Raw genomic sequence first — 27,323 nt, 5'->3', positions numbered from 1 at the left:
GAATAGAGAAGCTTGTAATCATACAGAATAGAAAGACTAGGGGATCTAGTTGGAATACTATACACAATGTTAGGGGTAGGTAGAAAAATAAAGGGAGAACCGTTGGTCGTTATGGTAACCAGCGATCTACGATTTCATCTGGCCGACATCATGCTGTCTAGAATAGGTGACCTACTGATCTCGAGAAAATATGTTCTAGATTCTATATCTCTTACGAATAATTAAAGTTTTCTAATCTTCTATTAATAAAATTCTTTAGTAAAGTTAATTTCATTAATATGTATATTGACTTCAAGTTTATCTTGCTTTTTCTTACTTTTAAATCGAAATATTGTTTAATAAAAATTCATCTTTAGTAATATGTTCCAAATATTTTATTCCAGTAGTTAAAAATTTATTCCATTTGTCGAAAGTTTTACATTCTATAATTGTATTTAAGAATGAGATAAAGATTTAAAAGAAATGAAATTAACGATCGATGAAGATTTTTTAATTTATTTACTGGGCGTTTATCCAACTGTCTCAAAATTAGAATTCACTGAATATTTCCTGTGCGTTACACAATCTCCCACGAAACATCGTTCAATTTGATTAAACAGTCTGCGTTCCCTGATGGAGCGTGAAAATCTCTGGAAGCATCGAAACCTCTTTTCTTTTTGAGCTTCGAAGCAGTAATGATCCAATCGGAGTTAACACGCTTAACTTTGCTAACGTGTCCATTTATCATATTATCACCAGCTAGTTAGACAGTCTCTTGACTAGTATTTTTCTTATATGACGAGAAAAATGTAAACGTTTCAATAGTTAACTTCTTTTAAGCATAAAAAAGTATTACTGGATTCATATCTATATAGCTTGTAAAAAATTTCAAACATAATTTTAGTTTTTATAAGATACTAGGAAGAAAATTAGAAATTATTCATTAAAAAAGATTTAATATATAATTATATATAATATATAATTAACATATAAATTCATTAAAGAAGAACATACCCGCTTATGAAAAACTTCCATACAGAGAGTTAATAGTCGTAATCGTTAATTGAGTGTGAAATAAGTTGAATCGTAAATGAAAACAATTCTACCCGAAGGCGTCATCTGTCCTACTTTTACTTTTTTTTTTCTGGTCTCGTTTGGATAAATCTTTTATAGTTCATGAAACTAATGACTGACAAATATAATTGACAATCAAATAAAATTTTGTATCAAATGATACCATGTTCATCATTATTCTCTTTTATAAATATCACATTCGTACTAAGAATATTATTGCGAAGCTTTCGCTTCAATTTTCATGATGTCTGACATCACAACTTGAATTAGAATCAGGAATGTCAGAAAAATTCTTCTGCTGGTCATATGAATCAAAAATTATATATTTCTATTATTTCTTAACATTATAAAGATTAGAATAGAAGAACAATTACAATAAAAATATATATTTAAAAATATATGTATATATAAATGATATGAAGCATATCATTTGAAAATTTAATTCAATCAATTCATGTGATTTATAAGTTGCTTAACATCATTTTTATTATTATTTAAAATTTTCTAATACTAACAATCACTATTTAGAAATCACTCTTTATTCTCGTGGTTGTTGCCATCTTTTCAGGCTAATAAAATTACGCATCTATGATGCGAAAAAGTAAAGTTGACACGAATTCGAACAAATTTGCTAGCTTTTTTAGTTTTTGCTTGACACTTGGAACACATACGAAAAGCTCAGTGGTTTGAAAATACCGGAAGCACAATTCTTGCATGTTAGTCTCAGTTCAATACAAATCGATGCTTTAATCAATGATCAACGATTTCACGGTTTTGAGTGCTTAAAATCAAAGGTAATCCGGTGTGTCTGAAAAGGAAAGTTTGTATCAAAGAGGGAACCTCTAATTCAATTACATAATGAACAAAATAAAGAGATATAATCATTTTACTCACGTAATTAATTTTAATTTTTGATGTAAGAAATTTATCATAAATTTTTTTAGGTTAGAATAAATGACAAATTACTGACAAACCTTTGATTAAAATTTATGAAATATATTAAATATATTAAAAAACAGTCGTAACGAGTATTATTCTTCAATTGCCACTTCTATTGGCAAAATATAATGCCTGTAGTTCGTATAATATCCATTAGAGAAAGATTGGGAACGATAAAAAAAATGATTCTATGATCGAATCGATTTCAATCGAATCAATTTCTTTTCCTTGGTCTTATTGATAGCAACACTATCGTTCTTTCAGCCTGCCTTCCTTTTCATGTTTCTAATCCGTAAACCTAGCTTCTCTTCCTACGTTGATGGGGTTATTTTCATCGTCGACACACAAAGAGAGTGAGCGTGGATTTTAGTAGGCCATTGGGAAACGGATGCGCAGGGCGCAGCCTTTGCCGATATGCTAACTCGCACATTTATGCTCGTTAAATCAGCCTGACTTATTTCCCGGACCACTTCCCATTTCACCCGTTTGTGGCTTGCATGTTAGTTATGACAGAATAAGGTCCAACATTTGGATTCATGAATTATTATTCATCGTCTTTCACCTTTAATACAAGCTATAATACATTGATAAAGATTTTTATTATCCTATACATATATTATTAGCATTTATTTCTGGTATATTTATTTAAATTGTATTTAAGATGATTATTAAAGATATTACTATATATGTATAATATAAGTTGATTTATATTTTTCATTTAAGAGCAAGAACATTTATTATGGATATAAAAAATATAAAAAAATTATAAAATGGAAATTTTCTTATTTCTATTTTGTCCAAGAAACAAGTTGGTGAGTTTTAATAGAGAAACTTTGTTAAGATTTATGAATTTATATTTAATATATATTTAATATATATTTAATTTATAATATATATTTAATTTGATGCTATCAAGGATGAAGATCGTTGTCTTGAGATCATTGAACTTTTAGTTTTGTATAAAAGTTAGAAGTTTAGATGGAAAAGAATCGTCTTTTGGTGAGGAATGGACAAAGGTAACGATGGGAAAGAAATGTCCAAATAAATGGTAGGCTGTCGATTCCAACAACGGATTACCAATAGATGAATTCGACAAATTTCTTGTCAATGTCATGCGCAGCAAAATTTATCTTTATCGAACAATTCATCTTCTGTTCATAAGTATGATTCTACATTAGTCATCTATACTATTTATGTAATTCACAATGCACTTTGATATAAGTTTATTTCGAGCACGTTATATAAGCATTTTTTTAATAAATTTGATTAAACATATTTGATTTTTTATCATGTTTTCTTCTTACATTCAAGAAAAGACATTGTTCTATTGATGCAATTCGAAGTGAAAACTCTTTCGACGAAGGTTGATTGTGACCGTGAATACTTCGTGTCTGGAATTATCAAAGAGATGAGTAAAGAGGAAATGAACAAAGAATAAAAGGAATTAACGAATTACGTGTTATATTGTGACAATATAATTCAATGGAAAATCAAACCGAATTTGGCCAGATAACGTCAATGAAAGTGAAGGAAAAAAATGGGCCATGACATGAATTTTCAGTCGCGAATGCAACTGATGTTTCACAGAGGATGTGAAACTACGTCGACATAAAAGCACGACAAGGCCGTTGATTTTCAAGCCTACAAACATTCGCTGTGATGTAGGTATGTATATTTATTCATGTTAGTTTGCAATAGTTTTGCAATTATATAATGATCAAGTTTATTAATCAGTTTCATCATTAATATTGATTTTCTAGAAAGTTTTTATTATTTGATATATTAAAGATACCATAAGATATAAATTGCAAAAAAAGTAAATAAAATAATACATTAGATTTTAATTTTTGTTTAAAAGATTAATTATCAACTTCAAGAATAAATAAATTATTTAAAATGTTATTGTAAGCAAATGATCAACTAACAGTATTAATTAAACTGTTAATTCAATGATTTATATCATTTACATAAACCTTCAATACTTTATACGGAAATTCACTGATAATTATAGATGTTATATAATGATTGTTGTGGTGAAAGGTTCACGCGTTAAATTTACGAATACATTCTTTAAAATTTAGATGCTTGCAGAATTTACAAAATACTTGCGGTTTTTACGTCGTGAAGGCTACCGAGATACAATATTTACTCTAAAAAGAAGACAGACATTGGGAAACACGTTGGAAAATAACGATGATTCTTAGCAAGTTTCTACTTCTTATTCGCATTCTTTCGGTATCTCGGTGAACAATTATTATTTCGCAATGTGTTAATCATTCGCTGAATCAGTAAAATGGAAAAATTTCAATCTGAAAAAAATAAGGAGAACATTTAATCGAATTTAAATTCATAATGGCAATGTTTTAGTGTACTTATTGAAAAAACCGTTAGATAATAGATACAAACGCACCGGCATTGTAATTAGACTAACAAACAAATAGAATTCAATCGTAATATTCGAAGTAAGATTAAAGTAGTGTCAATTAAAGTAACATTCTTGCACGTCCGTTTAATACTTCTAAGCGCTAGAAATGGCGTAGTATCTGTTAGCCAACTGTGACTAAATCGTTTCGACAATATTAATAAGCAATCAATTAGCATAAATCTGTAATTCTAACCTTTCTGTTAGTCTAGTTCTTTGCATGTTAATGTGGTGTGCTAACAGTTGAAACATATTTGATTACTTATGATTATTTTTTTCTTTTTGGCTGTAATTTAACATAAAGAAGATTATGATTAATTTAATTATAATATTAAAGAATTTATAAATTAAGATACATAATGAAATGAAAATAACTTTATCACTAACAAAAGATACTAACAAGTAAATAGGACTATGTTAATTTGAAACATGAAATAAAAAACAAATATGATGACACAATACTTAGAAAAATATTTTTAGTTTTAAAAATATATAGAGGAAATATTTCAAAGAATTTTCAAAAATTTATATTCAAATTCACTAAAAAAATGTTCGTCAAATAATTAGAGATAATTTTAGCTGGGATGGACAATGAAATAAATTGCTAGATCACTAGGCATGACAGCATTGCATAAAATACATAATATCTATATAGTCTGTTAATAACTCGTAAAAGATATATGATTTATTTTATATAATTGCCTGATGAATAAAAACACAATTTAATCTAAAATATAATCCAATCAAGATTATAAGATATATTTTAATAAAAATACTTGTGACGTTGATGAGAAAAATTATTGATAATGGTTAGAATATATTACGAATATATAGAATATATTACGAAGATTATAAAGGCATATACGATCTTGAATCGATATACAATTCTATGATCGTGAAATATTTCTCATGGATAACGAATGATTGATAGCACTCCTCTAATGATCACTTTGGTAAATTGGAAAAAATATATGTACGAATATATGTATATATGTATTATATTATATAATTGAAGAAACGTGGTGAGCATCTTAAAACTCTATAATGGATCAAAACAATGAATAAGAATGATTCTGTGGACGTCTGGAAGAATCTTTGATGACTATAATGTGAAAATAGTCAACACTATTATAGATATACTACCAATATACACGTTCTTCATTACTGTTATAACATTACGTTACATGTCACACGATCATGAGTCAATAATTATGCTCATCCGTTTACCAATCAATGTTCATCTCTTCTATGGATCATTATTATAGGTAGTTTTATTACATAGTTTTCAAGACTTATTTAATTATAAATTATATTGGCAACGACAATTTTTATCTTTTTGTTTTTCTGCGAAAATTTTTATAAATATCTGGATAACTTTTAGAATATTATATTTCGTTTTTAAAAATATGACATCTATTTAATTCGTAAATTCGTAAATTTGAATGTAATATTCAAATATCAATCATTAAAAGATTATATATTTTAAAGAATTGCATTAAAAATTACAACAATATTTCAATATTTTTTAAAATCATTGTAATTGCATTCATGTAATTGTATTCAAATTTATTCAAGCAAACATAACTAAATCTGTTGGAAAAATGATAAAAAATAGTAGGAAAGATGTAAATATGTCCTAAAATTAAATGAAAAATTTTTAAAAATAAATTAAAATAATCAATTTTTAATAGAATTCCAATAGATTTTTAAAGAAAAGAAATTTTTTTAGAAATTTTAAACAATTAAATGGAAACATTGTCTTGGATATATGCAGCGTGGATATATGGAATAAGAAAATCGATCAGCATGTGGTTGGAATGATGATATTGATATAATATAAATATTGTAATTAAAACTATTACTGGCTGATACTTTTTCTAAAGTGGATAATATAGTTTTTAAAATATATTCATTGTAATTGAAGTGCAAATTTCTCCTATTACTAATCTCTACACATAAACATTTCTTTATAATGAATGTTCTATGATAGCGTTGCCTTTCGATCAAGTTTCTTTATCAAGAAAGAAAACGAATTCAACGAAATTCTGAATAACGTAATTGTCTAAAGGAGAAGTACGAAGAAGCGACTGTTGAATCGATTTTTCGGGATCATCTTAGGCAATATAAAACGTAATACAACAGTCTTTTCTAAGCTCACCCTTTTCAACGTTTCCCTTTCAAATGGATCCGGCCTTACAACACCGGTCTCAGTACCATTTCAGTCAACCGTCTTTCGTTTAACTTAACAATGAACATACGCAGAAAAAAAAATAGAATTCTAAGAAGAATATTAATCTAATCACCAGCTGAAAATTAATTGAGAATCACCGCTAATTTAATCATGATTTTTTTACGATAAATTATAATTGGAAATGAAATAAAGGAAACAAATTATGAACGTAATAATATTTTCAAGAGATTCATAAGAAAAAAGAAAAACTTTTCTAGTTTAGCCACGGAATACTATTACAATATACTTTTACATACTTCTAAATTTCATAAATTTTTGAATCAATAATCACTTTTCCTTTTTAACAAAAATATAATTCAATATTCATATTCTAGAATAAAAAAAAAATAGCGTAAAAAAAAAAGAAATTCTCTAAAATACAATGAATACAAGAATAATTTATAACTATTTAAATCGTTAAATCGTTTAAATTTTGATTAATAGAAAGTTAATAAAATTAAATCAATTAAACGAAGCGAATTCATCGACAATGATGAATATAGTTTCAAATAACAATGTTAATTTATATTTCCATGATGCATCATCGGTTAAATAATAGAGCTACGTTTCGCTTGGAAATTAAATAGTGGGGATACCTTGTTCCTGTTGCACATACAATATCCAAATGCATCCACATACGATCACACGTATAGCGTATACACTTGCACACATGATCATAGTGTGTTAATACACGTCGTTTGGTGGGGAGACGACGCCTCTCTAAGCGACGCTCCGCGTCTTCGTCAGTCAAACCGCGATCGTCTCCGCGTAATAGGCTTGTCGAGATCACCACAAGGTAAATGGATGGTTAGTGGACAGTGTTGATCAGTTTTACTTGACAAAAACAGACCAGCCAACGCAGTTGGCACGTGCGAAATATTCGTTACGCCGGTCGACTCGAGAATAGACTTTCTTCCTCTCCCTGGCGACATTTACCGGGCTACGAACACTCTTATTCCGGATATCAGTTTTCAACTGGATCGTTGTTAAGTCTTCGTCTCTTCCTACCACGTGATCAGGCTAAGAAAAGTGAGATATATCGTGATAAAGAAACATATACAGTGGCTAAATACAGTGTAGAAAATGAAGATTGTTGTACTCTTAGTCACTCTGGTCGCAGTGGCAAAGTGTCACGAACCATTCCGGGTAGTCTTTCAATGGAACACGATCGACGTGATGTGGCCATCGGAAGAGAATAAAGAGTATGCAATCAGCCACAATGATTACGTTCCAGCCAATAATTTCATAGCCGGTATTAAATTTTGGAAGGGTAAAATGTACTTGACAATACCAAGATGGAAAGATGGAGTACCTGTAACTCTCGGAGTCACTTCTGCTAAACCGGTGAATTATATTACTGCTCCTAAACTGGAAGCTTTCCCCAGTTGGGAGATGCAGAAAATTGGAGACTGTAGTGCATTTCAGATGGTCCAAAGTATGGAGATCGATCCCATAGGACGTATGTGGGTACTAGATTCTGGCAAGATGTCACCTCTTTCTTTAGAAGTGAAGACCACTTGTCCACCGAGATTGGTAATCCTAGATCTCGAGAAAAATGGTGAGGTTTTACGAATTTACGAATTCCCTACGAACGTAGCTCATCACGGTACAACTCATTTAAATGATATTGTCTTGGATCACGAGGATGGTGGTATGGCATATATTACAGACAGTGATCGCAACGATCCTGGTATAATTGTTTATTCTTTGAGAAACAATACTTCGTGGAAAGTTAGACACGATTCTATGAAAGCTAAACAAGAAGCAGTTAAATTCATGATTTCCAAAACTCCCATTAATATACCTGTACCTGTCGATGGAATTGCTTTGTCTCCTGCAAGTAGTAACGACAGACAAATATATTACTCACCATTATCCTCCTTCCATCTTTATTCTATACCAACTTCAGTGCTGAAGAACAATGCAAGCAATGTGGATAGTTACGTTAAAGAACTAGGAAGAAAAAATTCTCAAACTGATGGAATGATGATGTCAGCCAAAGGAGTGCTATACTTTGGACTGTTGGCTGATGATGCTGTAGCTATGTGGGATACTAAACAGTCCATCTCGTTCACTACTGGGCAGAGAGTGATCTCGAGAGATCATGAAAGGATGCAATGGCCAGATACATTTGCGTTCGACGAGGATGGTAACTTTTATTGCGTTACCAATTCTTTGCAAAATATATTGGAGAATCGGGTCAACGTTAGCATACCAAACTATCGAGTAGTCAGATCACAGACTGGAGTTAAAAGTTATCAATATTTGGAGGACGGAACCGCGCCGGAACAGCCGGAGATTCCCACTTCAGCTGCAAACAGGATTAGTCTCGCCGTTACTACCGGATTAACCATTCTGTTGGCTTTCGTCGTGCAGTAATTTTTCTTTCTCTCTTGTTCCCTTGTTCTCTTTTCTTCAGATATGCTCGGATATATTGAAGACATTTTTATCTTTTTCGAAATGCAAAATTACAGATAATACGTACGATGAACCGTCCAAATTTTGGTGGCCTTGAACATTTACATAGTACTGATTATAAATGTGACATACATGATTGTGATATGAAATCATGGTGAGAAAAAACCAAGCAAAATTACTTGATCATTTGAGATCACTAATTATTAATTTTAATTTTTCTATTTCTTTAACATCGTATATTTCAGTTTAATTCCATAAATATTATATTATTTATATTATTTTTAAAAATATATCGATTTCAAGTGATACGTGATTACTATTCCAGGAAAATTGTTAAACTTTTATCAATATAATTTTTATGACAAAAGAAATGATCTTGAATGGTTAATTAATTTCGATTGCAATAAAAATTTTAATTCACAATTATGTTATTATATACAAAGTTTGTAGATCTGTGATGTTCAAAGATGAAGAATCCTACCAATCGAAGAGTAATTCGATCAAGATTACATAAAGTAACAATTTGAAGTAAAATAGTAAAATAATAAATTTTACTATTCGAGAACCAAAAGCATCTTTGTCCAATGTCATTTTCACAATCTCAATTGCTGCGTTCAAGATTTTCATCGAAATGGACCGAGAGCAAAATTGATCTCCTGCAGTTCATCGGTATTATTACGAATAAGTATTTCTACATGGTCTTTATTGCGAACAGTAATGTATCTATTTTTCTTTCCAATCTCAACAATGATTTGATATTCTTACTTTCATATATTGTATAACAATTATTGATGATAAAAAAGAAAAGAAAAAAAATATTTTATTAGATTTTTCAAAATCAAATAAAATTTTACAGTGGTAATGTTTTTTATACAGAGAAAAAAGAAAATATTAGTTAAAAAAGTCATACTTCGGAATGAAAATACTTTTATTGTAAATATATTATATATTGATAATTTTATAAATATTTATTTTTTTATTCGCGTTTAATCAGATCACTTAATTGAATTGCTGAACGTTAAATCATAATAATCGCATAAAAAAATTATATTATTATATTTTATATTTTTATATAGAAATTTTCGCTGTAATGCCATCGCATTCATATTTAATTGACCTCAAATTAACATCGTCAATGAAGAATATTAAATCTGTCAATCAAATTAAAACGCTTCCAGTCCAGATTGCATGACTTAAAAGAGAAATTAAATAAAAATTCACGTTGTGCTTCTAGGACATATATATGAGATTGAAAGGAAGATATTTATTAAGAACGTGAAAGTTATTATCGATGAAAATTCTGCTCATTGGAAGTTTGTCAAAATGGCTTGGAAAAAAAAACGAAATGTTAACGAGCATAAATTTTATGGAATCAAAGTTCGACAAGACAGAAACGACAACTCGGGAACAAATAGAAGGCAACGATAATGAATGACATTGATTTTATTACCTGGAGAAATTGATCCTCTGTAACGCGATACCGGCAACATTCCATTCCTTGACTTTTCATTTGTCTCAAAGCTATTGTGATTTTTAATACGGCACGCGTTACTTATAAATTCCTATTGAAACAATGGAGAATAGTTTCTAATTTTTGAAATAAACAGTTAATAATCTATATTGCTTGAAGTAATCAGAATATATATATATATAAACTTATTGTTAAGGAGAGAAATTTTAATTATTTTAATTCTTTAATTACTTCAGTCAATATGAGAATACAAGTTTTTATCATATTATTTTATCGTGTCATATATTAGATGACACACATGGATTCCAGAGGATTCATTTCAAGAAAATAGTCATTTATTATCACTCCATTAGTTTAAGATACGATAATAATTATTATTAATTATATATATATATAATTAATAAAAATATATATATATCTGTTATTTAAACTATGACATAATCATTCTATTTGGAACAAACGTACAATAAATCTTGTACGGTCTTATGTGAATACAAAATATGTATTTATCGTTTTGTTCGTTCCCTTTTTTAGTTAACTGAACAAGGAAAAGAAGAAGGAGAAAGAATAATTAATTTATAGTACCTTAGTCTCGAGCTATGAATACGTATATATTATATGTATATAATATATATATATATATATATATATATATATATATATACATATCATATATACATATATATATATATGTTTGATGTATAATCAGTGTGTACATTACACATGTAACATGTACGAATAGCTTTAATACATATGGCCTTATTTGCGACGATTGAAGCTGTATACTACGTTGAAAAATAATCATCTGAAATCATTGGTAAACGCAATTTTCCACCATTTATTAATGCAATTATTAATTCTTTTCATGTCTTCAGTCTTAACATCTTTGAAAATTCACGTCGATTTTTTGTATAGAAATATCGTGCATATCTTTATCATAATATAAGTCAAAACGTTAATAAAACAGATTGTCGAATCGTGTAAATACTACTGTACTGATCACGAATTTCGAACCATCATTTTCATTGTTATATTTTAAGTATAAATCTAGAAATATAAAAATAACAATGTATACTTATATTTAATATTAATATTATGTATAATATTTAAACATTATTCTATTTATAAACTCTATAAAATTTTAATCAAAATTTCTTGAATTTTCACAAAATAATATTATCAAGAGGATGACTCTCAAACTTTTGTTCAGTAGCGTAGAGCTATCACGTTTAAAGGCAGGCTATTAAACACGTACAGTGCCAGTGTGAAATGAATCTTTCATATAGCACAGTACGTGATTAGAATCTGCATTTTCATGCGCATTTGTTAATTGAAAAAGAAAACATGCAACCTATCAGAAAGTTCCATCAATTCCAAGTCCAATGATTGTACGAAAAAAAGAAACTACATGTAAAGATGTTCAACAACAGAGCATCGTGGTAATCTCGCTTTCAACCTCTCTTCCCACAATTGTCTCTTCTTTCAGCACGCAGCGTCCCAGTTTTGCAGCAAAGTAAGCTGCACGCACATTATTACGCGTCACAAACGAAGCCAGGACCTAGCCCTGAACCACAAGTCAACGAACGCCAGGGAGAGGCTCGGAAGATTACAAAACTGTGCCGAGAACATTCATTGCACCTGAAATTAATCGCAATCTGCGAATCATCAGAAACCACCTGTTACTTTTAGCTCTTTTGTTTACACAGAGCGAACACATTTATTTTTTCAATTGATTTAATCAGGATAAAATTGAAGAATGCGAAAAAGAATTTCGGCATTTTGATTATTATATAATATTATTTTTTCTGAAACAAAGAGAAAAAAAAATCTGAGATTATTTGGAAAATTTTTATGTGATATCGATATTATTAATATTTATGTTTTCTAAATTTAATTTTGTAAAAGAGAGGTTGAAAGTAATAGAAAAAAATATTTGAATATATCTTTAGAATGAGTCATAAATTGTAATGTAAAAAAAAATGAGTGTGTAGCCTTCAAAATGAATTTCAATATTCATTTGCGCTTACAATAAATGATGTCATTATAGATTGGAAAAAAGAAAGTTCTTACGGTTTTTGTTATTTTGATTTTGAATGCTTTATTTTCGATTAAGTTGATGTTAAATTACATTGATTTTATATATAATTTTAATTAAAGGGCATTTTTCGCTTTGTGAAAAATGTGATACTAATTTTATTTTCAAATTAATTTTTCTGATTTCTTAGGTGTTGAAAATATAAAAATAACAAGAAGCAAATTCGAATAATTTTTCTATTCCAGTTCAAACTAAATTGGAAAGCTATCGAAATATCAACGAGGCGTTTAGTTCTAGGACCACTAACTGCATAATGGTAATTTAAAAAATTTCGAAGCGATTACGAGAGTCTTGAAGACGATGAGTGCAAAAATGCTTCAAATCCCAGAGAGATGTTGAAACGGCATTCAACGTGTTTGTCGCCTCCATGACTCTAGAATTTTATTCAACCGAAATAACAAAACTTATTTCTCGTTGCCAAAAGTGCATTGATTGCAATGATCTTTATTTTGATTAATAAAATTTTGTTTGAGCTAAGATATGTGCATTTGAATTTAAAAATCGCAAGAACTTTCTTCCCAATCTACTATGAAAATACTATGAAAAGAATATTAAATATAAATTTCTATTTCCTCATCGGTTAATTAAGTGCTAATTGAAAAATTCAAGAAGACCAGTTGAAAATTTAATTAAAATTAAATTATCATGCATTATCGTGTCGATTATACATTCCCTTTATGTGTGTAATTAAATCGTCAAATTGAATTAGACGATTTTAAGTGATTGAAATGAATATTGAAAACTTAGGAATGATTGTATATTTAACAAACGATCGAAGAATTCAAACAAATATTGTTTGTTTGAAAATCTAAGATTATAAAATATATTTGATAAGGCTATACACTTATCATGGTTTTGTTTTTAAACAAATAATTGACATCTAAAAAAATTAAAATAATATTGCAAATTATTATAAAATATCTGTTAATAATTATAAGATTTTAATAGTCGACCAATCTTTTAATATTCTAGTCAAGAGCAGCCTTTATGGTGCTTTTTGACAATAAAAATGAGTGTCGACAATACTCGGCAAAGTATTCTATCGTAACAGTAGATTTGTAAGTGCTTTCTATTATGAGAGGCTGGTTGAGATTTCGTTTGGTTTCGTTGAGAGTCTCGCTCAGTTGAATTCGATTACAGCTAACTTTCAGGTTGGAACATTTTACATGATTGTAAAATTATTTCCTGTTTACTCCATTAAATTATATTTAAATGTATAAATTTGAATTTCACATTAGATAATATAATTGGCACGATCTTATTTACAATAATTCGGATTATTGATCTTTATGAAACGAAACGGAATCGAATAAAAATACCATGGAAGTTAATATATTTTCTGTAGTAATTAATTAAATAGAGTGTTCTTTAATAAATAATACAAATATTAGTTCTTGAAAATAAAATAGTAGACGCAAAATAAAATTAATTTTAGTTTTTGAAAAAATGCATAGAATGCGTGTAACTTATAGCAGAAAATGCTATTTTTGTGAATGAGAACAATAGTTAACTCAAGTCACAAAATCTCGTGAAAAATATGTATAGTGAAAATGAATTTGATTTTTACGTAATCAATTGTTTTTTATGGAACACTCTGTACAATATGTAGTATATAAAAAGTATAACGCTCCTCGTATCAATAATGAATTATTTTAATTTATGTATTAGAAGAGTGTAATTATTGTGTATGTTTAATGTTATGTAAATTATGTTTTAATAAAGAGATAGATCGTATTTTTGCATTCTTTATTGTCGTGCTGGAAGATTTTTAACTGTATATTATGTAACTTCATTGACAAACATCTCATTATATGTTTGTTAATTCTTTTTTTAATAATGTTTATAAATTTTATTTTTAATAGAAGTTGAGTTTTGATTAAACTTAAGTTTTGATAAAATAACTTAATTAAATAATAAGTTAATTCAAAACGAAGCATTGCATAAAATTATTAAAAAATATATATATATATTTAAAAATAAAAAATTATTAATGAAATTATAATGCATAAATTTTTCAATATATAAATCATGTTACATTACATATGATATTATTTTAGTAATCTACTAATTTAATTTTTATCTAATATATATATATATATTTATTATTCGTTAAAAATATGAAATAAACTTTAATTCTGTTTTCTCGAGCGAACATTAAATGTTTTCTAAGTATCAAGATAGATGACGCTGAGTATTCAGTTTTACCTAATTTGGTACAATCGATAAAAGTAGATGTGAAATAAACATAAAGAAAATTTTTAAGATAAAAACATGCAAAAAAAATTAACAATATTGATTAAATTATTTTTTTTTATAATATTTAATTACATGTTTTTTTAAATATAATTAAAATATTATATTTAATAATTATAATTAATAATTTAATATATTTATAAAAACTATTTTTTTATAAAAAAAATCTTTTATAAAAAAATCTATAAAATATTTTTAATAGATAATAGAAATAAATATTTTCTGAAAAAAAAATAATTATAAGAGATTATAAATTATTGATTATATTTGAGGTTAGAAAACTAAAATTTGATTAAAATTTAATCTGATTCGTATATCATCATTGATAGACAATAAAACCGTAAAATAGCATTAAATCTGAATGTATCACGCAATGAAAGAATTATCAATTAGTGATCTTTTGCAAGCTACTGGGAATGATTTCAAAGGGATGTATGTACTTATACTGTGCGCAGCTGTTACTTTGGGGTAAGAGGGGTTAGGAAAACGAAGACTTCAGGAACGTATGCAATTCTACAATTCTATAAAAGCAGGAAATTTAGAATAATTTTTTAAATTCTACATACAAATATCAAATTATAAAAAATATATCAAAATAAAATAACTTTTTTTATAAATTATTAAATTTTTAAAATCTTTTTTGTTAAAAATGGTGAAAAATAGAATTCTATTTTATTATTAATACTATTTTAAATTATTTGCATATATATATTTATTAATACAACATAATGATACGATAATAAATATATTATATTGACTTACTTGCATTTGGTCTTCTTTTATATTATTTCTCAATAAAATCTTCTCTAAATCAATTTTTTACTTTATGAAGCACATAACAAAAATGATCGTTTAAAAAGATGGATGATTTTAAATCATAAAATTCAAAAAGATAAATTTTTAGTAACCAATCGCGAGTTATTATATAAAAGTAAATAACTTTATTGGTAGAAATCTATTGTTTCGATATCCAATTATTCCAAATTTCGATTCTCGAAATCATATATAATCCACCAATCATAAAACACTTTATAAAATTAAACAATATTATGAAATCTCATTAAACTTCATTGATATATTCTCAATTTAATAATTATCAAGCATTTATAATACATTGTATTTTCTATAATTTCATTTCAAAATGAAAAATGAAATAAAAATTAAAAATTAAAAAGCTTTTAGCACCCTAAAAATGTCGTCCCTGAAAACGTTCTACAATTGATGGTGGGGGTAAAGAGGGGCTGGCTTGTACCGGCGGCGCTTGCAGTGACCGGTTGGTGTCTGTGAGCACCCGTGTGTCAAAAACGTGGGTACGGAAACTTGTAAAAATTAAGGTGGTGTTTTTTTTCCCTAGAAAAACTTAAAGCGTTTAAACATTAGTGATTTACCTATTTTTGCTACGAAAAGAAATATCAAATTTGTTTCTTTAATCGGTTGCGTATTTGTATCTTAATCCTCTTGCCTCTCCTCTCGTCCCCTCAACTGTCTGTCCTTAACCATTGAGGGACAGATCGGTGTGACAGCGATCGACTGACTACGATACTGCACGGGCAACCCTTGCGCTCTTTTTTTCCAAGGCTCACGCGGTTTTCCATGTCAACGACACGCGCGCTCCTACCAAGGCCAGCGTGCTACGCCCCGCACAGAGTAGCCTCCGTCGTCTTCATCGTCGTCGTCGCTGCTGCTGCCGCCGTCAAGCAATTGCTCCACGTAGTCGTGCCCATCGTCGGCGATCTATTGTTTGCGTCGTGTCGGTGGTTAGATCTTTGTTCGACGTGGTCATCGTCTCGGTGGTTAGCTTTGAAGAAGACCGGCGAGCATCAAAGTTTGTGCACGGTTACTATCAGGGTGAAGAGAAGGAGACACGGCAGCGTCGCTCACGCCAACCTGAGATGAGCGACCATGGCTGCATACACTTGAATAATTTCAAAGCAGCCAAGGGTATCCAGCCGTACAAAGTGATACACTCCTATTTTGTGACCAGCACGTCGACCGAAGCACGCATAAGAAAGGTGTGACTATCTTTTTCTTACGTGATTCGTGGTCAAGGTTCTGTCTTTGTCTCTCTCTTTCTTTCATTTTCACTTCTGCTTTCTATATCATACTATTATATTTATTTTTCATTTTCTATTATATAATCTTAGTTTATGTATTGTATTCATTTAATTAATAATAAAATAAGCGATATGAAAAAATGAGAAATTGCCAAAAACTTTCGCAATTTCTTAAATCACGAAATCATTCTCTTTCTTTGTCGTTCGTAATGCTACTCGCGATTTTAAGTCATGGGCTATGCAAATTCTAGCCAGTATGACAACCATATCTGTAAATGCGCATATATGTATTGTTTACTGTATTTTAAAAGCAATGATTTTTATCTTTCGTATTTAATTTTGCGTACAAACATGATATGTTAACAATGAATTTAATATTTTATTATTGTATTTATGTGTATAATTTTTTTTGTATTTTATTTAATATAACAGTAGTATTTTGAAAGTATTACAAAATTTAATGCTTATTTTATTAATCAATGATTAAACAAAATCATATTTTTCCATTCTTCTTCTTCAAACATTCATATCATCTTTGAAATATTTCTATGATGTAGTAGTAGCTCGATTGAAAAACATTGTTTTTATAAAATAATTTTTGAAAAAATAATTCTAGAAAAATTAAATGAAATGAGTTGCATAAATTTCGATGATAACAAATATAAATATTATTTTTAATGATTTAGTGACGATGATTTATCTGAATATATATTGTTATTTTTATGAACGATTTATCTGCGAAAATGAATTTAAAAATGGCCGCCGTATACAATTACTCTATCGGTATAAAATTTTGCCAGATTTATAACTCACGTAAAGTAACGGTATTATAGATTTATGATTCTAGTACCGTTGAATCAGTAAATATTTGCATCTGGCTATATATAATTTAATTATGATAATTTTTTATTATTTTTTATATAAAATAAATGTACATGATAACTAGCATTCTCGAACAATTCTTTTATCTAATCTATTTGAACATTTTTGTTTTATACAATTTTTTATCTTTTTTATATGATGCAATAAATACATGATTTCTATATTTTTAGGCTGTTAGTTGTTTATGTCATACATGTAAGACATATAAAGATCGCCTACATTCTTGTCTTCATTGTATATTCTTTGGCTGCTATGTAAAAGGTCATATACAAGAACATGCAAAGACAAAAAAGCATTTTTTAGGTAATTTTTAATAGATTGTATGTTATATGAATTGAATTAAATAATTTAAAAAAAGTATACATTTTTATAATATGTATTTTATATTATAGCTGTTGATCTTTGTTATGGAAATATTTTGTGCTTCCAATGTGGAGATTATGTATATGATAGAGAGCTGTTAGGAGTTGCTAAAGCACAATGGAGTGAGTCTGCAAAATCATTGAGTTTTGGAGAATTTTACAGAGCATGGGAACCAACACAAATAGAGGCAGAATTATTAAGAAAACATCCACGCAGAAGACGTGTGGTCGAAAATTCTACCATAGGTAAGATATATAAAAATATATATGAAATATAACTTATATTGTGAAAAAAAATTTAACATATGTTAATCTATATATTTATAGGTTTAAGAGGACTTATAAATCTTGGTAGTACATGTTTCATGAACTGCATTGTACAGGCACTCATACACACGCCGCTATTAAGAGATTATTTTCTTGCTGATCGTCATCACTGCCCACAGCCAACACGCTGCCTGGTCTGTGAAGTGTCTCATCTTTTTCAGGAATTTTATTCTGGTAGCAAAGCACCATTGACGCTTCACAAGCTTCTCCATTTGATCTGGACACATGCTAGACATTTAGCAGGTTACGAACAACAGGATGCTCATGAATTCTTTATTGCTACACTCGATGTTCTGCATAGGCATTGTGAAGCAGCACCAATCTTAATAAAAGATAATCCACATCACTGTAATTGTATCATTGATCAAATCTTTACTGGTGGACTTCAAAGTGATGTAGTTTGTCAAGCATGCAAGTATGATCGAAATGCACAATATAATATATTATAGTTTGTTTTATAAAAGATATTGATGTATATATATGTATATATATAATAAATAATTTTTTAGCGGAGTATCTACGACGATAGATCCATTTTGGGATATATCTTTGGATTTGGGTCCAGCGGCTAGTGCATCAGGTTCCGATAGTTCTGGTCCTCCTACCTCGTTATTAGATTGTTTGGAAAGGTTCACTCGTGCAGAGCATTTAGGATCTAGCGCAAAAATAAAATGTAGTAATTGTCAGACGTATCAAGAAAGCACTAAGCAATTAACAATGAAGCAACTACCTATTGTGGCCAGCTTTCACTTAAAACGATTTGAGCACTCTAGTATACAGGACAAGAAGATTTCTACGTTCATATCGTTTCCAGAACAATTAGACATGACTCCATTTATGTCTCATAGACGAAATGGTAACAATAACAGTGCAATGATAGATGGACTACCAAAGAATGGAGAAGACATGGCATTCAGCGACAATAGATATTCTCTATTTGCGGTAATAAATCACGAAGGTTCTTTGGAGACTGGACACTACACTGCCTTTATACGGCAGCAAAGAGATCAATGGTTTAAATGTGACGATCATTTAATTACAAGAGCAAGATTAAAAGATGTCTTGACTAGCGAAGGGTGAGTTTATGGCATTGATCACAATGCCATCAGTATCATTACCAAGGATCCAGTGAAAAAACCTTTCCTTTTCAGGTATCTTCTTTTTTATCATAAACAAATTTTGGAGTACGGTCGAAATACCAAGGTGTAAAACGTTAGATTGTGTAATTAATTTATTTATCACGATGAATCATGGGTGATAGATTTAAGTTTTCTTTAGTATTTTAAAAAGAGAACTTTGTAAACAACTAGTTCCCTTCTGGAAACTGTTTCATATGTTTCATCCGACTCATGCGAATTCGCTTGTCGGTAAGCTATGCATAATTTATGCAAGAGGAAATAAGACTAAAAAAATGAAGACCTCAAAAATGGAATTTCAAACTTTCGTTTGAAATAATATCGTTGTTAACCGGTTATATGGACAGAAACTTTCCGATAAATTAGAGAAGAGAATTTAATAAATGACTATATTATTATGCTTTGGTCGTATGATTAAAAACAAGAATAAATTAGAAACTAATCACTGTTTAAAAGAATAGTAAAGATCGACCGAATGTCGCTCTGTTAGCATAGATATTTGTCATGATGTTAAACGATATTTTTAATTATCGAAAAGTGAAAATGTAAAAGAATTGTCTTCGTTCTCTTATTTTTCATTTTTTGTTTTCACCGTTGTGTTTATTACGTTTGACGAAATCTAGGCTGGCACACATGGTGATCGATTTCTCTATTCGTGTCCTAAAGTAACATAAGTGTAATTTTAAGATTAGCTCAATTTTTTTAAATGACCGATCGCATTTTTGTATATCGCTGACTGTTATTATATTCCTGCCCTGACACTTGTATACATGAGACACCAAGGATGGATCACACGATTCAAAAGTACTTTAATTAATAAGTTCGATCTTTAGTAAAAAAAAAACCATTTTATTCACATGATTCGTCGTGTCAATCATCCTTTGGTGATTCAATTTTGTACAAACGAAATAACATATAGCAAAAAAAAGGATAATAATATTATCCGTATACAAGGCGAATTATTTCGCACGACTGTGTATAATAAAAAAAAACACTATTTGACAAATTTCTTTTTCTGGTTGCCCATTTTATTTTTTTTTTAAATAATAAATTGAAGAGAACTTTAGAACTTAAGAAATTTCAAATGAAAAAATTAAGAATTACAAAGCTTTTAATAATATTATGTTAATTTTCTTTATGGTAATTTCTGCAAAAAGTGCCAAGTGTTTGTACACTTGTAGTTCGTAATTTGTGCTGATTCCCTATTTTGTGATGGGTTTTTATTATTGTGTTCATTAACGAAATTTTTCGTAATGTCCCAAAAATAAATTAGAACAATCTTTAAAAATACAATAATATGTAAGAGAGAATGAGTTAAATATATATTTTGTATTGTATCAATTGATTAATATTTTAATCAAAAATGATTCATTTATATGTGCGTAATAAGAATATATCTTCTGTTGTTTGTCAAGATCACTAGAAGATTTCAATGTATAATTACGTATAAAGGCAACAAAAAGCTTAATTTTATTTAATAAAGTTCGAGAAAAATTTATGCAATTAATAAACAAGAAAAAACAAAAAATAGACGTCATAAAATTATCGTCGTTATATGCATTATAATAACTGCACTGGACGTCTATTCTTATGATCTATCACGACCAATAGTACCATATGTTTGAAAGTTCATATTACATGTGCAGTTGTAACATTTTGTATAAGGCTGAAGTAAATGTATACAGAAATAAAGTTATATTTCGTCGAGAAGTTATTTTTAATTAATCCGCTCCTTTACATTATTGCATACTTCGATTAAAATTTCACTATCGTCTATATCAAATATTGAACAGATAAGTTTATCATCTATCATGCAATCCTATCATGATTGCGAAATAATGTATATTTATATTATACGAATAATGCAAAATTTATCTTCTATTATAAATTATTTGTTGAATTAAAATTAAAAAAGATTTTTTTAACAAATTTTATATTTATATCATGAAATAATTAAAATTCAAATTTAAATCTTGACCTGCGCATGTAAAATTAAAAAAAATGTGTAATAAATATAAGCAAGAAAAAAATAAAAGAATTCAGAGAATAACAGAGAATCAAAAAATATTTGTTAGAATCTTCTTAACTCGAAATGTTAATTAAAATCTAATATTATAGTCTCTTCAATTAACGTTGTAGTAATGGAGGAAAGATGGACGCCTTGACGTTTGGCTCTCACAGGTAAACGGCCGATCGGTTCACATAAATTTTCAGAAAACTTTCAATTGAGTAAGTGTCGCATCACAGAACTTTATTCTTTCTTTTGTAGGCTAGTTCACTTAGATCTCAAGGGTGCCCCACCGCGAGTCTGTTATTTTGAAAAGGTCTGTTACTCGAATAAACAATCATTTTGTTTACATTCTGTATCTCTTTCTGATAACAATGTCATTAAATGACAATTGTCATTATGACACTCTACTTTTTTCGTAGCATGTCAATTGTTATCGATATTAGTTTTTTCATATGATCAATATTTTTTCATTTATATTAAACATTTGCATCCTAAAATGCTGCTATTACCTTATAATTTAGTGTGTGTATATATACATGTGCGTGTGTGTGTATGTGCGCGCGCGCGTATATATATATATATAGTTGTTATTTTATGTGATTTCTTATTGAAAATATTTTTATTTGATTTTGTTTTTATAAATAATTGGATAATAATAAAAATTAATAATAAAAATTTAATTAATATTGCAGTTATTTCCATTATTAAGAACATGGGGTGCCACTGGACTTCTGCTAGAATGGGAAGACACATTCCCATACAATCGAGAGCTTTCTCATATAGGAAGCAATGGATTGAGCAGTTTAATCAGTGGATATACAGTTCAAGAAGCCAGACATATCCTACAAATTGCAGGAGATTGTGGTTTAGCTGTTGTTCCTTTAGTACAAACATTTGGTCATATGGAGGTATTTTATATCTACATAATATAACAATATTGTAATAATATTATAATTTATAAAAAATTAAAAATTAATATTAAAATAATTGCAGTTTGTTTTAAAACATGATGAATGGAGGTCCTTAAGAGAAGTGGAGCACTTTCCAAGCTCAATTTGTCCATCTAATCCAAGAACATTATCTTTGGTAAAGTCCTTGATTCGACAAATAGTTAGTTTTCACCCAGATATACAGTATTTGCACATAGGTGCAGATGAAGTCTGGCATTTAGGTCTTTGTTCAGTTTGTATAAAACGTGCTGCCTCTAGCAAATATGGGAAACCATCTCTGTACCTGGAACATGTTTTGGCTATTGCACAATATGTACAAGAAACATATCCCTATTTAAAGATTATTATATGGGATGATATGTTAAGATCAATAGATTTACAGGTTTTGAACGGTATCTCGATAATTTATTCATATTATTCTATGTCACATATTGTTTCATAAAAATATTTTCTACAACTTTCAGATCATTATATTGGAAAATATGTGGAACCTATGATCTGGCACTATAATCCTAGAGATAATTTTGCTCTACCTCATGGTAAAATTCTATCTACTAATAAATGTAAATATTTTATTGTCATAAAATTACATAGAAATATTTTTGTTAGATTTATGGGATAAATATACTGCAGTTTTTCCTCATATTTGGGCAGCTACTGCATTTAAAGGTGCTACTGGATCTTCTCAACATGTACCAATTATAAGACATCATATAAGTAATCATGAGAAATGGTTAGAAGAATTGAGTATACATGTAAATAAAGTTCGTGAATTTCGAGGAACAGTCTTTACAGGATGGTCAAGGTATTTTTCTTCTAAATTCATGATTAAAGAAATAATTTTATTTTAAATAATTTTCTGTTTTAGATATGATCATTATGCAACATTATGTGAATTATTACCTACCGCAATACCATCATTGGCGTTATGTTTGAAAGTCTGGCTTCATGGTTATTCTGAACAAATTCATAATCAAGTGGCAAAATGTTTAGGATATATGGATCATCCTTTACATATAACACCACAACCTAGACCTGCACCAATACCTAGTAACTTACTTTTTCCTGGATGGCCAATTGCAGTAGGAGTAGAATGGTTTTTAAATTTTAGAACTAAATTTCATAATATTGTTTCTAGTGAACAGTAAGTTATAAATAAATAAAAATGATATTTCACTTCTGATATTCTATATCTACTGTTTAAAATTATATATTTTCTTTACAGAATATCTACATGGATGAATCCATGGCAAGTCGCAAATAATTATACAAATCCTATGCAATTAGAAAATTTAGTACCCGCTTTTACGGAGTAAGTTGATTTATTTTTATATTAATGTAAAAATTATATAAAATCAATTATAAAATCAAAAATATCTTTTACAGATTACTATTAGAATTATCTTCCTTAGAAGGATATTTAAGATTTCAGATGGAAACTATTTTCTTTCCATCAATGATTGATGAATGGATAGGTACAAATATTCAGCCCATGAAAGGGAAACTTATGGAATTAAAACAAACTACAGAGAATCAAATTAAGTTAAATAGTCGAGTTTAGTATTTTAAATAAGTATTTTGCAGAATTTCTGCTTTAGATCTCAATGACCAACTTGAATACAGGTGACGAGTATGAAACGATAGGCTGATGAACAAAGTACGAAAATATTTAATAAATTGTAAAATTTTATCTTATAAGTAGATGTAGCGAAATAAAAATAGATTAAAAGGTGATATCCATACGATATCACAGAATATAATGTACAGAATATAATTTTATAAGAGAAGGAATGGTTATTTTAATACTTGGCTTAGGGAGGAATGAACTTGTGACAATGATTTTGTCACTGAGCTTTGTCATTTTGTGAGCTGTTCTGTGATATTTGGCTATGAAAGGATTATTGTAATGTAATTAAGCACTATAACCATATTTTTTTGTGGTGGTTATTGTGCTTACCACATATGCTTCTAATTATCTGTTTCTTATTATATTCATAGTATGTGCAAATATTTTTTGTACTCGATTTAGAAATATCTCTGAAAATTTTTCAAGAATTATATTGATCAACTATGAAAAGATTTTATGCAATATATTTCATGGAATCTTTTTTATTACTAAAATTCTAAACAAATCTTGTTTTAGAGCATATATCGATCTAATATATCTATGAAGCATAATATTAGATTGAACATAAATGAAATATAGCTAGAATTAAAATTAACTAATAATAATGAATTCGAATAAATACTTATATGTATGTACGTAATAATTATACAACATGTGATTTTGTTTTGTACGATTTGAATTACTTCTAAAATAATTTCAATATGAAGCAGAAGAAAATATTTTATATTTATTTTTCACCTTTTTCAATAATCCATGGCTACTGTGTATTTGTATCCAAATCAAAAACAAAAACGGCGAGCAATTAAAAGGCAAAAATCTATTTAAAAAATGCCTTTTCTTAATTTCAAATAATACCTTTGGCTAAGCAAGTAAAATAATATAGCAAGTACAAAAGAACATGCCAAAAATTAGTGAGTATAATGAAAAAGAAACTATGAAATTGGACGAATGTTTCAAGGAAACATTAGCACGTGTTAGACCTTTTGTCTTAGCATTAACATCTATTGAAACTGCAGAATTATGTAAAATTTGGCTTAACAAGTTAAATTCTGTTACTTCGCAACGTCGCCTAAGAAACGAATATCTTATGGAATTATTTAGGCAATTGAAGATGGGACATATTGGAGGAATATTTAGTAGACCTCCACCTAATGGATTCCTTTTACCATTACCTAAATCGTATCATATGGTACCTATATTAGACTTTATGAAATTTATTGTAATCAAAGAATAATCAATGTGTAATACAGGTTTGCATTAGTTCATCTGTAAGTAACTTATCAGATTATACCATGACATCTCATCATAGTTGTTTAAAGTCAACACATCAGCGAAATAAAACATTATTAAAACATCGTATGATGGATATAAATATGAATCAAAAATGTTTACATACTATGAATCTTTCACCGACTATTCAAGTTCATAATCAAAGTATAGTAAAAAAAATGTCGACTAAAAATTTTTGAGCGGCATATTGATGCACTGAGTTCCGTTATTGCAGAATTACAGACTCAAAATGAACATTTAAGGAGAGAATTGTCAGAATATCCAGAAAATCGTAACAGAAACATGAATGATTACTTATCTTCAAGTGTTAGTCAATTAACAACTGATGTTATTAATTTAAAAGCTAAGTTAGTATGCAAATAAATATAATAATAATAAAGTAATAGATTTTAAATATTTCTAAATTGTAAAAAAAAAAGGCTGAAAGAGATGCAAAAGTTGAAAAATTCTGTGGATGAAAGTTATAAAGATGCTATTCGAGAATATCATTTAATAGTAATGGAACAATTTACTGAATTAAAACAACAGTTACACGAAGCTCGAATAAAAAATGAAGCATTGGATCATAGTGTAGCTGTAATAGCTAAAAAATTGGAACAAATCAACCATGGTAAGGTAAGAAGTAGAAACTTTGTTTATATAAAATGAAAATCATAAAATATATTTTAAAGAATGAGCAAAGTATAGAAATGGAAGAACAATGGATAGATAAAATAATGACAATATGTGAACAGTTTGATTCATTTACAAAAGAGAAACATAAAGAATTACAATTAAAAGATTTACTTGAAAAAAAAGATATAGAACTCTCAGAGAAAGATACACAAAGAAAAGAAGAAATTGAATTATTGTCTAAGAAGATACATGATTTAGAAATGAAATTGGAAATGAAGATTAAAGATGTATTTTTTTATAAATAATAAAATATTTTAATATGATTGTTGATTTAAACATATCGTTAAATATATATTGTATTTTTCCCAGGAAGATAAATTACAGGCAATCGTAATTGAGCAATATACAATAATGAAGGAAGAATTAAACAAAATGAGGAATGAAATGGATTATGAAACTCAAAAAAAAAATCAGGATTTGACATCTCAAGTTTTTGCTTTAAAGAAAGCCATTTCAAAACTCGAAAAATCAAAAGAAAAACTTGAGAATGATTATGAAAAAAAATTGTCATATATAATTAAGGTAAATTAAATGAAATATTAGAATATTATAAATTAATTCTATTTTATTTATAATATTATAGAACAAAGATATGGAAATAAAAACATTACATTTGCGACTGCAAAAACAAAAAAATGAATTATGTACATCTCTGAATATAAAAAAACAAAATGAAATGGATAATATTGTTTCTGCATTAGAAAAACAGTATAGAACGCTGTTAACAGAAACAGAAACAATTTCTGAAAATAAAACTCAGGAATATCTTATGGTATTGTATCATAAATTTTATTTAAAAGGAAAATAACATTATAAGAGTATGGAATTAATATAAATTAAAAATTTTAGAAAATAGCTATTCTTGAAGATCAAATATTAAATATGAAGAAATTTAACTCGAGTTTATAGAATAGTGAATCGCGTAGTTTATAGTATTACAATTATACCAATTGTATATTATGTTTCTTCTTAATAAAAGATATAAAAATATGTATTTATAAGCATATTTCAAACAACTCTGATATTAAAGTATTTCTAATAATTAACAACAGATGGTGCTAGATATTTACTTATGATGTTTGAACAAAAGATGGTGTTAGATGTTCATATTGCCATGACAACATGTTG

At 28.3% G+C, this 27,323-nt stretch overlaps 5 protein-coding genes and 2 long non-coding RNA genes across 9 annotated transcripts; 6 read left to right on the top strand and 1 right to left on the bottom strand.

The window, feature by feature from the left end:
• Positions 1-351: 351 nt before the first annotated feature.
• On the bottom strand, positions 352-5,087 carry LOC133667270 (uncharacterized). Its single transcript, XR_009832598.1, has 3 exons — positions 4,815-5,087; positions 4,403-4,700; positions 352-4,301 (listed from the first exon to the last, which is right to left on the bottom strand). It is a non-coding gene; the product is annotated as an uncharacterized LOC133667270 (long non-coding RNA).
• LOC114577659 (uncharacterized) lies at positions 1,623-3,858 on the top strand. The gene is made up of 5 exons (XR_009832599.1): positions 1,623-2,491; positions 2,716-2,804; positions 2,909-3,153; positions 3,304-3,657; positions 3,753-3,858. It is a non-coding gene; the product is annotated as an uncharacterized LOC114577659 (long non-coding RNA).
• A 2,172-nt stretch (positions 5,088-7,259) lies between the features above and the next one.
• On the top strand, positions 7,260-14,362 carry LOC107998740 (protein yellow). Its single transcript, XM_017058158.3, has one exon. The coding sequence runs from the start codon at positions 7,728-7,730 to the stop codon at positions 9,021-9,023; it is 1,296 nt and encodes a 431-aa protein (XP_016913647.1). The 5' UTR covers positions 7,260-7,727; the 3' UTR covers positions 9,024-14,362.
• Positions 14,363-15,581: 1,219 nt separating this feature from the next.
• LOC107998748 (ubiquitin carboxyl-terminal hydrolase 22) lies at positions 15,582-20,648 on the top strand. Its single transcript, XM_017058171.3, has 6 exons — positions 15,582-16,893; positions 17,988-18,120; positions 18,210-18,425; positions 18,507-18,921; positions 19,016-19,582; positions 19,658-20,648. The coding sequence occupies exons 1-6, from the start codon at positions 16,774-16,776 to the stop codon at positions 19,713-19,715; spliced, it is 1,509 nt and encodes a 502-aa protein (XP_016913660.1). The 5' UTR covers positions 15,582-16,773; the 3' UTR covers positions 19,716-20,648.
• A 158-nt stretch (positions 20,649-20,806) lies between these two features.
• Positions 20,807-24,947, top strand: LOC107998705 (hexosaminidase D). 2 transcript variants are annotated; one of them, XM_017058115.3, is made up of 9 exons: positions 20,807-21,823; positions 21,912-21,966; positions 22,346-22,561; positions 22,647-22,995; positions 23,068-23,142; positions 23,213-23,408; positions 23,472-23,747; positions 23,829-23,915; positions 23,990-24,947. In XM_017058115.3, exons 1-9 carry the CDS (start codon positions 21,795-21,797, stop codon positions 24,162-24,164), a joined length of 1,458 nt encoding a protein of 485 aa, XP_016913604.1. In that variant the 5' UTR covers positions 20,807-21,794; the 3' UTR covers positions 24,165-24,947. The 2 variants fall into 2 exon arrangements, with proteins under 2 accessions (XP_016913604.1, XP_028522971.1); XM_028667170.2 differs by lacking the exons at positions 20,807-21,823; positions 21,912-21,966 and adding an exon at positions 22,040-22,191.
• Positions 24,948-25,094: 147 nt separating this feature from the next.
• LOC133667269 (centrosomal protein of 112 kDa-like) lies at positions 25,095-25,900 on the top strand. Its single transcript, XM_062084628.1, has one exon. The coding sequence runs from the start codon at positions 25,129-25,131 to the stop codon at positions 25,462-25,464; it is 336 nt and encodes a 111-aa protein (XP_061940612.1). The 5' UTR covers positions 25,095-25,128; the 3' UTR covers positions 25,465-25,900.
• On the top strand, positions 25,735-27,211 carry LOC107998707 (uncharacterized). 2 transcript variants are annotated; one of them, XM_062084625.1, is made up of 5 exons: positions 25,735-25,867; positions 25,940-26,135; positions 26,505-26,717; positions 26,779-26,967; positions 27,045-27,211. In XM_062084625.1, the coding sequence occupies exons 1-5, from the start codon at positions 25,803-25,805 to the stop codon at positions 27,102-27,104; spliced, it is 723 nt and encodes a 240-aa protein (XP_061940609.1). In that variant the 5' UTR covers positions 25,735-25,802; the 3' UTR covers positions 27,105-27,211. The 2 variants fall into 2 exon arrangements, with proteins under 2 accessions (XP_061940609.1, XP_061940610.1); XM_062084626.1 differs by lacking the exon at positions 25,735-25,867 and having other exon boundaries at positions 26,129-26,422.
• The last annotated feature ends 112 nt before the right edge of the window (positions 27,212-27,323 follow it).

This window comes from Apis cerana, linkage group LG14, assembly GCF_029169275.1.
Source record: "Apis cerana isolate GH-2021 linkage group LG14, AcerK_1.0, whole genome shotgun sequence".
In the NCBI taxonomy this organism is placed as follows: domain Eukaryota; kingdom Metazoa; phylum Arthropoda; class Insecta; order Hymenoptera; family Apidae; genus Apis; species Apis cerana.
The sequence above is the reverse complement of the archived record's forward strand: the minus strand, read 5'-3'. Positions and strand labels throughout refer to the sequence as shown.